Raw genomic sequence first — 16,917 nt, forward strand, 5'->3', positions numbered from 1 at the left:
TGTTGACCTCAGAACAATTCCAACTTTAAATCTTCCGTCATGTCCCACGACGTTCACAATGAGGGAATATACAGTAGCCTATACTACATTAACTATTTTCTCAAAATATTACAAATTTCGACCATTTGTATTTAATTTATATATTTTTGTTTCTATAAAACAACTGTATGCCATAAAGATGTCAGCAGAGAAATAAAGAAAGAAAGGTAGAAACAGAGAGAGAGAGAGAGAGAGAGAGAGAGAGAGAGAGAGAGAGAAAGAAAAATTATAATTCTTGATTATAGGAGAGGATAGGCGTAACTTCGTTAGGGGTCACCGTGGCTCAGAATCGGACCAGTCATTAGTAGCCTATATTCACTGTACATTTCTACAACGATAAAGTTGTATTGTAACACAAGTAGCAATTCCACATTGTTTTCAACAAACCTTAACCAATTAATTTGGGGCGTTGCGCCTGCTACACATTTTCTTGATTTATACTAGTTTCATTGATGCTACTGTACATTACGGGCCTGGTATAACCGTGGACAGGATGGGCACCAGAATGGACATTACGGGCCTGTATAACCGTGGACAGGATGGGCACCAGAATGGACATTATGGGCCTGTTATAGCCGTGGACTCAGAATGAACATTGCAAAAATAATGTAACAGGCTCGTAACCTAAGTATTACATTGTAATGATTTGATTTTTGCTTTATAATCGCAGATTTATAATCGCAGTTTCACCGTTCAAATTGTAGGAATACCACACAAGTCTGAAACTATATGAGGCTATCTTTATCTAGAGAAATCTCGGCCTCAGTATTAGACACAGTTAACCACACAGTCGACAAACTGCACTGACTCCCTGCTCGTCTCTCTCTGTCACCTCGACCTCCCTCCAGTGTCTTGTGTGGAAGATTAGTGACGTAGGAAACATCAATAGCGACAGGCAGATTGGAGGTAGATGGAGAGATAGATAGACAGGCAGATGTTGGGGCGGAACTTGGAAATATTGCCATATTATTAGCCCCCTCCGACAACCATTCTGCATAGATGATCAGTTTGATAGCGACTGGAAATGTGTTAAGAATGCCACACGTGAGGGAAGGTAAGGAATAATTTTAGTGCGTAAAATGAAGTGCGTAAAAGCATTCAGATTATTTCGGTTCATTCCTCGTACAATATCTATAGGTACTCAAGCGTAAAGTAATGGAAGTTAGTCTTAAACTAAAGAGGGATGTGGTGCAGATTCCGAGAACTCACCAAGGTCCAACAGGGGTTCGGACGTCGGCTGCTGGAAAGTTAATCCGTTCTCTAGGACAGCGCCGAACCCAGTATTTTGGATAGAGTTGGTGCATCGGTGAGCAGCGGCGTTAAAACCGTCCGGACTTCCAAAGGGTGGGTGGTATGGTATGGTGGAGCCTGTCAAAAATCGAATGCTAGTAGCCTAGAAATCTTTAATGCCACCCAAGTTACGGTTTGCTTATTTAGTAGGCTACAATTAGCCTACTTTTGATGAAAAAACAAAGACGAAACAACATCGCTCATGCACTGGTTCGCTTGGTGGACAAAGCGCTCAGTACTTTGATTCAAATAGCCACTACAAAAAAGTCGTCGGGGCAGTTGTATTAACATTGTAATAACGTCGTGAATGTTAGCAATTATTAATGCGCAGAGATGGAGTGCAGTGCGCTGTTGCAGACCGCGCGGCCTCGAGCGCCCCTCCCCTTCCTCTGTGAAGTATCTCCGATCCAGCAGCACCGCCAAAACACACACCAGCCCCACTGGCCTTCTCACTTTCACTGCTATTGTATGTGTAGCCTACATTATTCCCCCCCCCCCCAAAAAAAGATTTATATTATAACCTTGAAAAATATCGTGTTCCTTTAACAAACGTATAAATAATAACATCGCATTGTGATGATCATAACCATATTTTGATAGTTTAATTTAGTCTATCATCCTATTAGGTCAGTAGAGGCTACTTTATTGCAGGCCACGCCATATCTGACCAGCAGCATGCCTATTATAAACCATAAAGTAGCCTAACAGTCAGACAACATGTTCTTAATTTTATTTTGTTGAAACTATGCAATCAACTGCAATAGTAGGCTAAAGACGAGAAGACACCTTTCAGATTAGAGCAAGTGCATTTTCACAGCGGGGCGATCTGCCTATAATCCCGCAATAAGAAGGGAGAAAAAAACCATAACAATTAAAAAGATTGACAGCAGGGTTCTGTCTGTCGGGGTGACGCCTGTAGAGGGGTGGAGTAACCGAGAGGCAGGCAGAGCAACTCGATGTGTCTGTCTATCAGTTGAGACTGTCTGAACGATCGCGCATCCCGAATGTCGGCTATATCCATATTTCACTGCAGAAACGGGACCCGCTTCGTTTTCAGTAGTTAAGATGAGCAAATAGTGCATACCTTTTCCCTCGGTGGAGTATGTGTTGCAATTGTGTTTGTTCGTAAGCAGTTTTGAAGACAGTAGCGTAATACAGCAACTGTCCACTTGAAATCCTAAAAGAACATCATATTTGTAAGTATCACAACATCCGAGACGAAATTATGTTTTGAGATGTTTTTCGGTGAAGTGAGGGGGGTGTAAAGTGATCCTATTGATAGAAGAGCTGTGTGGTGTTATATGTTTTGTTGTGGAGGGAATTACTCGCTGACTGACTGATTGACATAACCTGCTAATGCCTGTCTCTCTCTCTCTCTCTTCTCGCTCTCTCCCATTTTCTGTCGACTAGCAGACCTTGAACAACGGAACGGCACCTGTGCGGATATACAGTTTTGGAACGGTACATTCGCCGTCGTGGAAGTTACATTGATACATTAAATCCTCTATTTGTCACTTTTCATTGGAAATCATCTTCAAAGTCTTGTTGGAGGTGGAATCATTTTGATGAGAGCGCGGCGAGGGACCGAGGAGGCTTTGGCGGCTGTCCATATCCTCCCCTGCTAGACTGAAACCTAAACAGACATCAAACGAATTTGTATCAACATGCTATGAGTTCTTGAAATATTATCTATTCGAAGCATCAATAGAAAACCTGCTCTGTTTGAGTAGCATAACAATCTCAGCTTTTTCTCATCGGATGAACGATTTCCTAAAGATGATTTGAGATTTTTTACTTTCACCGACGCATACAGCCCATTGCCAGTCAAAAAACCGGGAATCTACATTTCCACTCCACTGATTCCATCTAGAAGGACATAAACATAGAGATTTGCTTTTATTTCGGCTTCGTCTTTTGCTCGTCCGTTATTTTGGTCTCTGCATGAAAAGTCAAGCGGAAAGTCTAGCAGCAGTATGCCGAGGCGAAAACAGCAAGCCCCGCGGCGGTCTGTAGGTAAGCCAACTCCGTCTCAAAACCCTCTCAACTTCACCACCTCTCATTTCTTACCGACAACCAGGCAATTGTCTGCTATATTAAATGCGTATTTAGCCTACTATTTACAACTAAACAAAAACAACACCTTAAATACCCGCAAGTTAAACTAAGCTAGATAAGAGCTAGAAAAAAAGTATTTTCTGCCGAAAAATTAAACTATTCTCCAGCTTTGCAGCAGCAAGATCACATTTGATGGGTTGTCAAAGTCAATTTATACGTTTTACATACGTAAAATATTAGGTTAAATCAAGTAACCTGGGACGTTAGTTAACTAATTGTTTGTGTAGCCAGTGTTTGATGTAGCTCATACTCAGCTATAAATTCCCGTGAACAAACTTCGTCACCGCGTATTTTCAGCCTGGGTTCCGCTCGGGGATTTTGCCATCCCTGATTTGATGCCTGATTGATCGCCTGTCACGCGAATGCCTTTGATCTATTCAGTCCTGATCAACATCAGTAAATCATTCACCATGGAAACACGCATGCGCTTGACAGCTGGAGCCACTCAAAAGGACAACTTTTGCCCCTGTCGAGGACCAAGAAAAGACAAATTGAAAGAAAAGTCTCATGCGGGTAAATAGTTTGCGTTTAAAGCCCGGGAGGGGGCGGGGGGGTGCTGGGGTGTGTCGAGAGCCCATATCCCTAAAACGGACCAGCTTTTGCTGCCTGTTTCACGGGGTTTATTCATTCATCAGGGAACAGTTTGTTTGTAGAGGCATTATGATTGGATATCCCCTTTTTACACATTTTGTCCACTGACCGCCACTTGTGAGCAGCGTTTGACCAGATGTAGCCCAGACTGTAATGGTAGGCCGAGGTCATTTCAGAGGTCTGAAGTCTTTTAACGGACGCACGGCTATATGATTGACATGGATTAATATCACTAGCATAATAAGAACATATTTGAAGTTTGGGATTTAACAAAAACAACTTTAATCTTTAACAGACTGGGAGAAATGTGAGGTTAAGCAGACTCAATGAAGGTTGCGTGAGGAAGACTTGGAACTGTAGTAATTAGGCTACACTGACTTTATGCTTTGGTGCTGGTTAGAAATCAAGAGCTTAAGATGCAAGCTATGATACAAATCTAGCCTAAAGACATGCATTTCATGTTCATGTCATCTTTTACAACATAATGGGCGAGGAAAACAGGGAAGTGAAGCTGGATTTTCTGACCAGCCTTCCTGCGTCCTGGCTTGCTCTCACCCAGCCAGTGAATATTGATGTAATTTTCTGTTTTGTGACAGACGCATACTGTACATCACCAACTAGAATGGTCAATCCAAACGTGGCAGGCATCATCTTCACATCATCTTTACATTATTTGCATGGCATATAGTGGACTCAATCAAAACACTGTGACAAGAAGTGTGTGTGTGTGTGTGTGCGTGTGTGTGTTTGCTTGTTCCAGCACAAAAAAGTATTACAAATATAACACAGCATATTGTTTTGGAGCAAAAATACAGTTATATCACAGAAACAACTTTTTTTTATATCCGGAAAGGGATGGGTTGTAGCCTACGGTAAGTTACAGTATGGCTTTGAACTGCTCCCTAAAATGGAGGTTTCTCTTTTACCCCCATGGCCCGGCGTTCTCTGATGGGCCTGTAGCTGGTGTAGTTAATGACGGGTTCTCCATACATCAGCGTTCCTTCGTTTGGACCCACGTCGCTGCATCTGTTGGTTCTGGTAGGTGTGTTCGATGCGGTGCCATCTTAGCATCTGAGCAGCAGCGAGTTTTGCTGCAATAATTTGTCGGGGGGGGGGGGGGGCTCCACAGTACAATGCTCGTTTTTGAACACTCATTTGGAGCGAGTTGCATCCCTAACCCTAACCCCATCTACAACCAATACACAGAACACAAACACACAGAGTCAAAATTACAGATCTGTGAGTAACCTTCCCTGGAGGTGCCCGGTTTAGAAGCCTACCCGTATCTGGAGCCTATCACCTTTGACCTTTTTAACAATGATTTGTACTGACATTGTTTTCAAATACCCCTTTAGAATCTTTTCGATATGGCCTATTGTCATGACTCATGACCGACAAAACTGGGATTGATTTAAACAAATTTAAAAAGCATATTGAGACCAGAAGGGCCATGAACAAACAATTCCCAGTATGGTTCTTTAGCCAGGAACCAATGGCAATAATATAGCAACTTTTATTTTTTTATGACATCACTCCTGGCTTTATTTTCTTCAAACCCAGCTGTCTTCACTGTGCCTACGAGTCTCTTAATTATCACTCAGAAGAAGAAGTGATGGTTGGGGGGGGGGGGGGGGGGGGGTCCGTAAGCCTCCCTTCTTCAATGGCATCATTAGCCAGGGTCCCTAATTATCTCCGAAGCTGACGGATTGGTGACAGGGCCCCGCCGATTAATGCTGACAAATTCAGCAAGGTGTCAAGTCCGCAAGCTGCCTTGATGTAATCAACTTGATATTAGCCAGTACCACCATATAGACCTGTACTCCCGCTCTCCCTCTCTATAACCCCTCTCTCTACCCCCCACCCCTCTCTCTACCCCTCACCCCTCTCTCCCTGGTGCACTTGTGCAGTATTAACTCAATTCCAGCAGGGCTCACAGGTGACAAATGGACTTTGCCCACCTGACTAATCAGGTCCGGGAGGCTGGCGGTGCTTAATGGCGGCCATGCTCCTAATGGAGTCGCCCTCATAGATGTCCGCTCCGCTAAAGACCGCTGGTCTCATCATCTCGCTCAGTCCTCTCAAACAAGTTGATGTACGCACGACATGGGCCTCCTTTGATTGGTGAATAGCTATTTTGCCACGGCATTTATCGGCGACAAATATGGTAATTTGTCTTTAGGAGCCGTTCCTAAGCGGCACTCTCCTCCTGCATAGGCGTGTGGTGTGTGTTGGGGTCGAAGGCATGTGGTGTGTGTTGTGGGTGGGAGGCGTGTGGTGTGTGTTGGGGTCAAAGGCGTGTGTGGTGGGGGTTGGGGGTCGAAGGCGTGTGGTATGTGTTGGGGGTCAAAGGCGTGTGGTGTGTGTTGGGGTCGAAGGCGTGTGGTGTGTGTTGGGGTCAAAGGCGTGTGTGGTGTGTGTTGGGGGTCGAAGGCGTGTTGTGGGTGGGAGGCATGTGATGTGTGTTGGGGGTCGAAGGCGTGTGGTGTGTGTTGGGGGTTGAAGGTGTGTGGTGTGTTGGGCGTCAAAGGTGTGTGGTGTGTGTTGGGGGTTGAAGGTGTGTGTGGTGTGTTGGGGGTCGAAGGCGTGTGGTGTGTGTTGGGGTTGAAGGCGTGTGTTGGGGGTCGAAGGCGTGTGGTGTGTGTTGGGGGTTGAAGGCGTGTCGGGGGTCGAAGGCGTGTGGTGTGTTGGGGATTGAAGGCGTGTGTTGGGGGTTGAAGGCGTGTGGTGTGTGTTGGGGGTTGAAGGCGTGTCGGGGGTCGAAGGCGTGTGGTGTGTTGGGGATTGAAGGCGTGTGTTGGGGGTTGAAGGCATGTGTTGGGGGTCAAAGGCGTGTGTTGGGGGTCGAAGGCGTGTGTTGGGGGTTGAAGCATGTGGTGTGTTAGGGGTTGAAGGCGTGTGTTGGGTGTCGAAGGCGTGTGGTGTGTGTTGGGGGTCGAAGGCGTGTGTTGGGAGTCGAAGGCGTGTGATGGGGGTCGAAGGCGTGTGGTGTGTGTTGGGGGTCGAAGGCGTGTGTTGGGAGTCGAAGGCGTGTGATGGGGGTCGAAGGCGTGTGGTGTGTGTTGGGGGTCGAAGGCGTGTGTTGGGAGTCGAAGGTGTGTGATGGGGGTCGAAGGCGTGTGGTGTGTGTTGGGGGTCGAAGGCGTGTGTTGGGAGTCGAAGGCGTGTGATGGGGGTCGAAGGCGTGTGGTGTGTGTTGTGGGCAGGTGGTTGTAGTCTGTGCAGTTAGGAACGTGGAGAGGAGCAAGGAGACGTTGGCTTGTTGTTGCAGCCTCCCTCTGTTGCCCTGTAGAACCTCCCTCTGTTGCCCTGTAGAACCTCCCTCTGTTTCCCTGTAGAACCTCCCTCTGTTGCCCTGTAGAACCTCCCTCTGTTTCCCTGTAGAACCTCCCTCTGTTGCCCTGTAGAACCTCCCTCTGTTGCCCTGTAGAATCTCCCTCTGTTTCCCTGCAGAACCTCCCTCTGTTTCCCTGTAGAACCTCCCTATGTTGCCCTGTAGAACCTCCCTCTGTTCCCCTCTAGAACGCAGCCGGCCTGAGCCGGGTGGCGATGATTGGCTAAGACAGCGAAAATGTAATATTCTGCGACAATATTTTGGTTAGTGTTAGGGGGGTAACAATATATCGTGCCACAATATATCGCGATACAGAAACGTCACAATACGTATCGTCAAGGTGAAAACAATATTGTGATATGTTTATTGTATATCAGTGAACACTGGCTACACAACGCTGGTAACAAACACCTCTTTTGTCTCTAGGCCTATCCATGATATTACAACAATTAAGCTCTAAATTCACAGTGTATTGGAGTAGAAATGTGGAGAAATGCACTATTGGTGTGAACAGCAGCACTACTGCAACTCTTCACACCTGCCCTTAGTGTATCGTATCGTATTGTTATCGTCAACCCAATATCGTGTATCGTATCGTGAGATTAGTGTATCGTTACACCCCTAGTTAGTGTGGACTTTATGCCAGTGTAACTAAGATGAAACTTACGTCTCCGTGGTGCAACCAAAGATAAGCACAACTTTAAGATCAAACTAACTAGTTTGGACATAGGGTTTAGTATGGACTTTAGGACAGAACTTAAGGTGGAACTTAAGATCAGCTGGTGCAACCGGCTCCTGCTGTGATGGTGTGCAGTTCCTGTATGTGTATGAGAGAGAGATGGAGGAAGGGAGAGAGAGATGGAGGGAGGGATGGAGAGAGAGTGAGGGAGGGAGAGGGAGATCGGCGTCTCTGCCTCTGTCTATTAAGCCAATCTGCAGCGAAGGGTATTCAAAGTGTCATTAACAGGTGACATTGACTAGTTTAGTCAATAGTCATGTTTGCCCCTCCAGTCCTCAACGCAAATACTTTCATTTGCATTTGGGGTCGCGGCCACGAGGCCTATAGGAAATCAAAGAGTCAAACACACACACACGCACACACTTTGCGTTTGTGCACCCTCCACTCTCCTTCTTGTGCGTGGAGGTGAAGTGCCAGATGAAGACTGATGAGGTTTCTCATGGAGGAGAAAGGGCCTGAGAGAGAACATGCAGGAGCAAGACGCTGACGAGGGAAAGAGACGCCACGGTAACACTACCCCCGGGTTTAATGAGCTTTTACACAACCGGGGAGATTTGGATTTCCACACACACGCACACACGCACACACACACACACACACACACAGAGAATACCTCTAATCGGCCTTTCTCTCTCTCACAGGCTTACACACTCATTCTTACTCGACGTTCACACAACTGCACATGGCGCATGCGCACAGGCCTTTTCCCTTTCCTCCTAAAAGAAAACAAACACACACACACACACACAGTGTCACTGCCAGCTTCTATAAAGCACCTACAACATGATCCTGCGTATAGGGTTCTGCCTTAAAACTCCCTAGCAACAAATTAATTTTTAGAACCATCACGCACCACAAACAACACATAACAAACGCCAACAACTCGCGCCAACAGGCTAGCTTCAGCAGAGGATTGTGGGTAATAGCAGTCGCCCAATCAAAGGGGGGCAGCTGTATTTGTTCTCCACCCCCCCCTCTGTGTGGGTTGACATTTCATTTCTCAGCTAATTTCTATCAGCGTGAGATAGAGAAAGAAAGAGAGTCAGGGAGTGGAAGGAGAGGAGAGGGAGAGAAAGAGAGAGTCAGGGAGTGGAAGGAGAGGAGAGAGAGAAAGAGAGCGAGTCATGACCTGGAGAGGAGAAGCCCGGGGTCACACAGAGGTCAGCCCATCCCCAGGGACGCCTGTCTGAATCCTCTCCATCTTAGCCTGCGCTCTGTCAGTGCTGCTGCGTAGGTTGTATGTGTGTGTATGTGTGTGTGTTGTATGTGTGTGTGTGCGCGTGTATATGTGTGCGCGTGTGTGTGTTTGTGTGTGTCAGTGTGTGGGTTCCCACTCAGCTTTTCCCTGTACTTCAGAGGAAAGGGGTGTCCCAGGGTTTTAGAGAAGACCGTGTGTCCAGTGCAGTCTGCCTGCAAGCGTGCGCTCAAATGGATGTCTCCCCCATCTCCCCTGGTAATGACAGACGAGTGCCTTAATTCCACTATTCTTCCAACTGACCTGTGTGTGTTTGTGTGTGTGTGTGTGTGTCCTGATGGTGACTGATGTGTGCCAGACATGCTGTTTCTGGAGAGAAGGACATTAGCTTTCTCGTCCGCCTCAGTGGAGCAGTCAAGGCCGGTGGACTCCACAGGAAACATGTTTCAGGCTGTGATCCACAGGATCTGTTTTTCAAACCTGTTACAGATGATATATTTCCTCTGTTGATACGGTGCAGAAACTCACCCTAAATAAATTAGCCTTTTACTTTCTGTTTTCACAGTCTGCATTTAGAAAAGGATAGCAAACTGGAACATGTTGATGCCCACTATTAAACGGCTCAATATGTCTGAAGTGATCAGCATGTTGGAGTCTTGTGTGGCCCCGCCCCTAAACTACACACTTCAGCTGGAGCCCTGCCCCTAAACTCCACCCTTCCTGTCCTTCCCCTCAGCTGGAGCCCCACCCCTAAACTCCTCCCCCTCAGCTGGAGCCCCGCCCCTCCACCATTTTCTTTATTTTTTAAAAGAATAATCTGACAATTTCTATTTAGCTCCTTGAAGCTCTAGAACACTTTGTGTGCGTTTGGAGGATGAGAAGCAGGCGAGCAAACAGAGGAGGTAGAGAAAGAAGGAGGGAGGAAGGGAGGGAGGGAGGGAAAGGTATTAAATGTGACAGATGAACAGGACTGGGGTAGAAAATCTCCCGCAGCAGCTGTGACTGCAGCCATTACCCTGACAGGTGTCAATTAAGAATTACTGCCGAGGCCCCCAGTCATTCCTCCAGCCCAGCTGTCTGTCTGCGTGCGTAGAGAGAAATACCACTTTACCCTTGTCACTGTGTTAGCTCTTAGCCCAGTCAACCCCTGAGAACCAGCGCCCGGCTGCGCTAATCGATAACCAGTGTATTAGCAATTATTTTGCCCATTGATTTACGGGGGCCAGCGACTCCCACTGTGCCGTTATTAGCCGTTGATTAGATGTGCCTGTACTGCTATACACCGTACACACACACACACACACACACACACACATACACACACACACGATTGGATACACACATGCTGACTGACGCTATATCCTGCTGATGTTGCCAGGTGGAGATATGTTGCACATTAACACACGCACGCACGCACGCACACACACACACACACACACACACACACACACACACACACGCTGTGCTGCTGTTTCCAGGTGGATATATGGCTCCTGAGGGGTCTGGGGTCTAGAACAATCTAGCAGCAGACTGGACTCCTCTCAGCTCCTCCCTCCCTGTCCTCCTCTCTGGTAGGACTCCTCTCAGCTCCTCCCTCCCTGTCCTCCTCTCTGGTAGGACTCCTCTCGGCTCCTCCCTCCCTGTCCTCCTCTCTGGTAGGACTCCTCTCGGCTCCTCCCTCCCTGTCCTCCTCTCTGGTAGAACGGCCCCTCGTTTCATACTCCCTGGGGGGGCTCATTTCAGGTAGGGCTATCTGTGTGTGTGTGTGTGTGTGTGTGTGTGGTGTGCGTTGGAGCAGGAAAGTGTGTGTGTGTGTGTGAGCGGGTGTGTGAGTGTGCTTGTGTGTATGGCGGTGTATGAGTGTGTGTATATGTGTGTGTGTGTATATATGCGTGTCTGTGTGTGTATATATGCTTGTGTGTATGTGTGTGTGTGTGTGTGCGCATGAACATCTGTGTGCAGTTAGTCTACTCTAACTGTCAATGTACTTGTTTTTTTGAGGTTTTTGAATTTTATGCAACATGTTTTTCTCACACCACCAGCCATCTCTGCGCATTCTAATGTGTCGTCCCCCTGTTGAACTGTGACTATTGACTGGATTTACTCTACAAACTCCACACACTCTTATAAATGGTTAATAGCTTTAAACCACCTCCAGTGCTAAATAAGCATGTTTTAAACCTACGAGTACATCTCCACTTGGCACAAGCAACAGCGGCTTCAAGATAAGCCAGTTCTAACAACATGCTCGCCGGCATCCCATAATATTTCAGCCCGGTAACAGCCTCACAAAAAGCCCATTGTGGCCCCGTTTACGAGGCGTTTCTGTGTCCTGTTGAGCGAGGCTGTCGGGGCGTCAGGCCTTTGTTCCCACCTCCCCTCTCTTTTAAGAGGCTGAGGCTCTTTCATTGCGACACCACTTGTCTTTTTTCGCTCCTTCGCTCCTTCGTTATGTTTCGGGGCTTTTGGACGTGAATCCGCGGGTCCTGGCCTACTCTCCTCAGTACATCAAGACTTAAAGACTAATAAAAGGGTGTTGTTTTTACGACGGTGATTGATAAAAGCTGGCCTCAGCACAGTGAACCAGTGTGGGCCGTGTGGACAGGAGTATTTATTTTAACTGATTACAAGCTTGAAAAGCAATGAATATCATTTTTTGGGGGGACAACAGTTTACTGGGGCTGCAGATAGGACATCTGGGAACAGATAGGGCCAGGAGGACAGCTCGTCCTTGAGACGCGGATGCCTGGGCACGACACAGCGGTGTGGCGAAAACACCACTCTCTCTCTCCCTCTCTCTCCCTCTCTCTCTCTCTCTCTCTCTCTCTCCCTCTCTCTCCCTCCCTCCCTCTCTCTCTCTCTCTCTCTCTCTCCCTCTGTCTTGCTTTATCAGTCTCTCTCTCTCCTGCAGTCTGGTATCTCTTGCATCTTTATATCTCTCCTCAGTCTCTCTCTCTGTTGTTTCCTTCTCTCTCTCTCTGTCCTCTCTGTGTGTGTTTATACCTCTGACTCCTTTCAGCTCACAGCCCTCCTTTTGTTCCACATCTCCGTCTCCTCTCTCTTCCCTTCACCTCCTACTCTCTCTCTCTCTCTCTCTCTCTCTCTCTCTCTCTCCTCTCTCTCCCTCCCTCTCTCTCCCTCTCTCCCTCTCTCTCTCTCTTTCTCCCTCTCTCTCTCTCTTTCTCCCTCTCTCTTCTCTCTCTCTCTCTCTCCCCCCCCCTCTCTCCCTCTCTCTCTCTCCATTCTCAAAGGAATATATCTTACTGAAATGTTCCTTAGTTAAAACTGTCCATCACCAGAGCTCAGTTTTACACACTCTGGAACTACACTGGGTTTGATAGGCATTTTAAGGCGAGACACGGCAGGTGAAAACATCGTTTTTCATTGCCCTGGTCAAATTTGAGATTTTGTGCTATTTTGCTTCCATAACATGTCTTCTTTCAGACTAGTGGAAATAAAACATCAAAAATACGCATTTAGATGTTTATTTTACTTCATTTAGTCTGTTTGCGTCTGTAGATTCTTCCTAAAATCACCAAAAGTTAGCATTTTTTCGCAACGAACCAGAGCGCGGCCGTCTTTTGGATCCGCTGGTGTAATATATCGATAGATAGATCTCTCTCTCAAGCTTGATGTTATCGCAACCAAACTTGATAGTTTCATTTGTATCAGCAACCAATCGTGGAAATACAAAGGCGGGTTTGATGCTAAACGTGAAATCTCATTGGCTGTTGTTGATTTCTGAGAACGTGATTGGTTCGGATTCGTCACGTGACGTGCTTGACACTTCCTGATAGCTTCCAGCGGGACCTTTAAAAATCTCAAGATGCCGACGCCAATTAGTGTAAAACGCTCACAGAAAAGACGACAACAGTTGTCACTTGCAAGGTTTAATCGGAAAAAGGGAATGGAAGAGAAGGGAAAGCACTCGAATGAAACAGACGTTGAAATTACTTCACAAAGTGCATCGATGCGCAAGCTGTCAGCCGGACAGACCAACGCGCCGCACAGCAGTGGCTCATTCATGTCGCGCGTTTGAATGAACTGATCGCCGGGTTGATTTGTCCCAATTGTGCAGGGACAGGGCTTACAATAAACATTGATCCACAGAATCGTGGGTTCTGTTGCAGTTTGCTTCTAGAGTGCAGTTTGCGTGAAAGAGATTGCTACCGCAAAAGTGTGTATACATCTCCGCGCCTTGAAGACGCAACCAGGAACGATGTCGCATTTGATGTCAATGTGCGGATGGTGCTCTTAGCACACGAGTTAGGATTGGGATATGCAGCTCTCAACAAGATCACTAAGGTGTTGGGGATTCCCAGGCTTCATCTTAAAACCTACCAGAGGCATGACAAGAAAGTGACAGGTAGGCTATGGAAACAGGACTGAGATAGATGTCTCACTTTCTCTCTCTCTCAAGGATTTGTATAGCACATTTCATACATAGCCTACTGTAATGGCAACACAATGCACTTTATAGATGGAAGGGAAGGGGTGTGTGCATACTAATCATACCCCTAATAGTGGAAAAGTAAAAAAAGTTCTCGCTCTCTCTCTCGCTGTAACATTTGGCTTTCCCGCAGTGTAGGCTATTTGTCTATATTACGGCAAGGCTCCACTGTTGCGTGTTGTAGGCTATAATGTGGATGAAGTAATGACCCACAGAATAATATAGTGAATAATATTTCATTCAGTATTTTGTGTATTGTGGTCAGTTTTACTTTATATCAATGAAACACGACCATATGAAGAGTTAGTGATACACTTCATTTTAAAATGTGATACACTTCATTTTAAAATGTATGAGACAAATATGACATGACGAGAGTGACGGGTAGTCTATGGAAACAGGGTTAGATAGACCTCTCTCTCTCTCTCTGTCTGTCTGTCTCTGTGTCTCTCAAATCAAACTTGATTTATATAGCACATTTCATACATAATGTACATAATGGCAACACAATGCACCTTAGAGAGAGAAGGGAGAGGGTAGGCTATGTACTGTATATACTTATCCTATATCAGTATATTGTTGTCTTTTTTGAATTGCATCAATAAGGCTTGGTCAGATGAAGAGAATCACTATACATTTCATTTCAGTGGCAGAAATTGAGAGAGGGCTGGAGTCACTGCACAGAACCAGGGAGCAGGTCAGCAATAGCTGAGGCCATCACGGTCAGTGTGAAACGTAGGCGCAAGAGCATGAGCACAGCTAAGAAACTGAAAAGGCATCAGCAGGAAATGGATGAGGGGCCTACATATGGAGCAGGCATGGAAAACTAGGCTGTAGACAGGCATGGTCAACTAGGCTGTGTTATAGAGGTAGACAAACAACAAACTAGGTTGGCAGTTCTACTGGTGGCAGTGTGTGTGTGTGTGTGCGTGTGTGTGTGTGTGTGAGAGAGAGACTGGTTCTATTCAGTTCATAAATGCTGTTATTGTCATCAGTTTTTATGTTTTAGATGTTCAATATTGTTGTTTCTAATGATTTGATTAGATATTGTGTCTGTAAATAGTGCTTTCCAACAAAATGTATGGAATCATATTTTAAAAGCCTGTTTTCTCTAAATGAGTTTTTACTCATACTCTGAGATCGAAATCTCCACTTCAGTAGCACTTACATACACCAAACTTTCCAGTTGTACTCCCATCTATGTTCTGAAGGCTTTTACAGAGGGGTTTGTTCATATGTCATTCAAAGCCTGAATTATATAACATTTTATTACTAAAAACATGGCGAAAATAGATTTTCTTATGGCTGTTGAACTATTTTCTGCTTTATGGAGTGATAAAAAGAGATATCAAAAATCTCCTCTGTAAAAGCCTTCGACTCTAATATGTCAACAAAATGAAACGATAATTTTTAATCTGGCTTTATCCAAACTTCAGATTTCTGTTCTGGAAAGTTATGCAAATTAGCGCATATTTGATAAGATAATGCCTAATTTGCATATTTAAACATAACATTTCATAAAACTTGTAATACAAAAAAACATTGTCTTATCATAAGTAATCAACTGGGTAATTATCATGGTGATACCTATTAAATCATTTTTTTAGCCTATTCACCTGGGGTGTCTCGCCTTAAAGGAGCTATGATGCAGCGTGAACCCATTCAAAGGGGCCAACGGCATAAGCCCCCCCCCCCCCCCCACACACACACCCGCCTCCCGAAATTCCTCAGAATGTTCTCGGAGCCTACGCAGACTCAGACAGCGTCAGTCACAAGGAGGGCATAAGCTCCGATCCGTCCCCTCAGATGTGAACAGACCCCCGGACGCCTGCATCCCCGCCCTGTCAGCCTGTCAGATGCCTGGCCTATCACTCACCTTATCATGTTGGCTCCGCCCACTTGTCTCCAGGTCTGTTTGCCTGTCTCCCTGATACCTCATAGGGTCCTGACTCGTCTTTCTGGCTGGCTGTCTGGCTGACTGGATGGCTTTGACCACTTGTCTGTCTGTCTGTCTGTCTGTCTGTCTGTCTGTCTGTCTGTCTGTCTGTCTGTGTGTGTGTCTGTCTGTCTGTCTGTCTGTCTGTCTGTCTGCCTGTCTGTGTGTCTGTGTGTCTGTCTGTGTCTGTCTGTGTGTCTGTGTGTCTGTCTGTGTGTCTGTCTGTGTGTCTTTGATCATTCCCCCCGCTTGTGTGTTTATCGTTCTCTTCATCTGTCTTCCTGTAGTCTCGCGATGCCAGATCTCCGCCTCCAAAATCTGGAGAATCGAAAATCTCAGCTAGAACACCAACGCTACCGATCAGAACCCCTGCCTACATCTCCAATAGGGTGAAATGATGAAATGTCCTCCAAACAAACTGGAGAGGAGAATCAGAACAAAACCTTCACCGCTCCATTAGGAAGGACCGCCCTAAAGACTCTGGATTGGTTCTGCAAATTATTTCCACCCACTTTTAGCGAAGAAATCCGAGCGCAGTGTTTAGAGACTGACTCGTGAGTCTGTATCTAATGTCAATCCTCTTATCAGACAGCTTACCTGGTAGAGAGGTTAACGGTGAAGAACAACAAACATCTCTGTTTGACAGTGCAGCACATAGCTTTTCAGTTGACGGCTAGACAGGTCACAAGGTCGAACGTTTACCCTCAACAGGTGAGTAAAGCTGTCACGGCGTTGCCATGTCGATACATCACGGAATGCGGGTTCCTGGGGAAACAGCAGAAGCTGGAAAAGCAACAGACTTCCAGCGGGTTCCTTCCAAACCCGAGCCCCCTGGCGGACTGCAGGCATGGCCTCAGCGCTCTGACGCGGGGCTGGGGTTGGTGGGGGCGAGGCAGTGTCCATACCGACAGGTCGCACCACCGCACTCACAAAGACATCCGGACATACATTGTGTCGACCACAATTCTTTATCCCCTACTGCCACCATTTTGGCTTGAGCCAGAGTGCGTGTTTGGGGTGGGGGGTATGTTATGTGTCTTTATAGAGAGTGACTGAGAGTCTGCCGGTCTTGGGCCGCTGAGCAAGGAAGAGGAAGGTAGAGGGAGGAAGAGGAAGGAAGAGGAAGGTAGAGTAAGGAAGAGGAAGGTAGGAGAAGAAAGAGGGAGGAAGAGGAAGAAAGAGGGAGGAAGAGGAAGGAAGAGGGAGGAAGAGGGAGGAAGAGGAAGGCAGC

At 46.5% G+C, this 16,917-nt stretch overlaps 1 protein-coding gene across 2 annotated transcripts in view; it reads left to right on the forward strand.

The window, feature by feature from the left end:
- Positions 1–3,302: 3,302 nt before the first annotated feature.
- The window catches only part of tshz1 (teashirt zinc finger homeobox 1), a gene marked incomplete at both ends in the record, with an annotated part of 35,271 nt that continues 21,656 nt past the window's right edge, over positions 3,303–16,917 (forward strand). For both annotated transcript variants that reach the window (XM_084455446.1, XM_084455447.1), the window contains one exon: positions 3,303–3,342. In XM_084455446.1, coding sequence (XP_084311572.1) covers positions 3,303–3,342 — 40 coding nt within the window. The remainder of the gene's footprint in view (positions 3,343–16,917) is intronic.

This window comes from Borostomias antarcticus (genome assembly GCF_949987555.1).
Source record: "Borostomias antarcticus genome assembly, chromosome: 21".
In the NCBI taxonomy this organism is placed as follows: Eukaryota; Metazoa; Chordata; class Actinopteri; order Stomiiformes; family Stomiidae; genus Borostomias; species Borostomias antarcticus.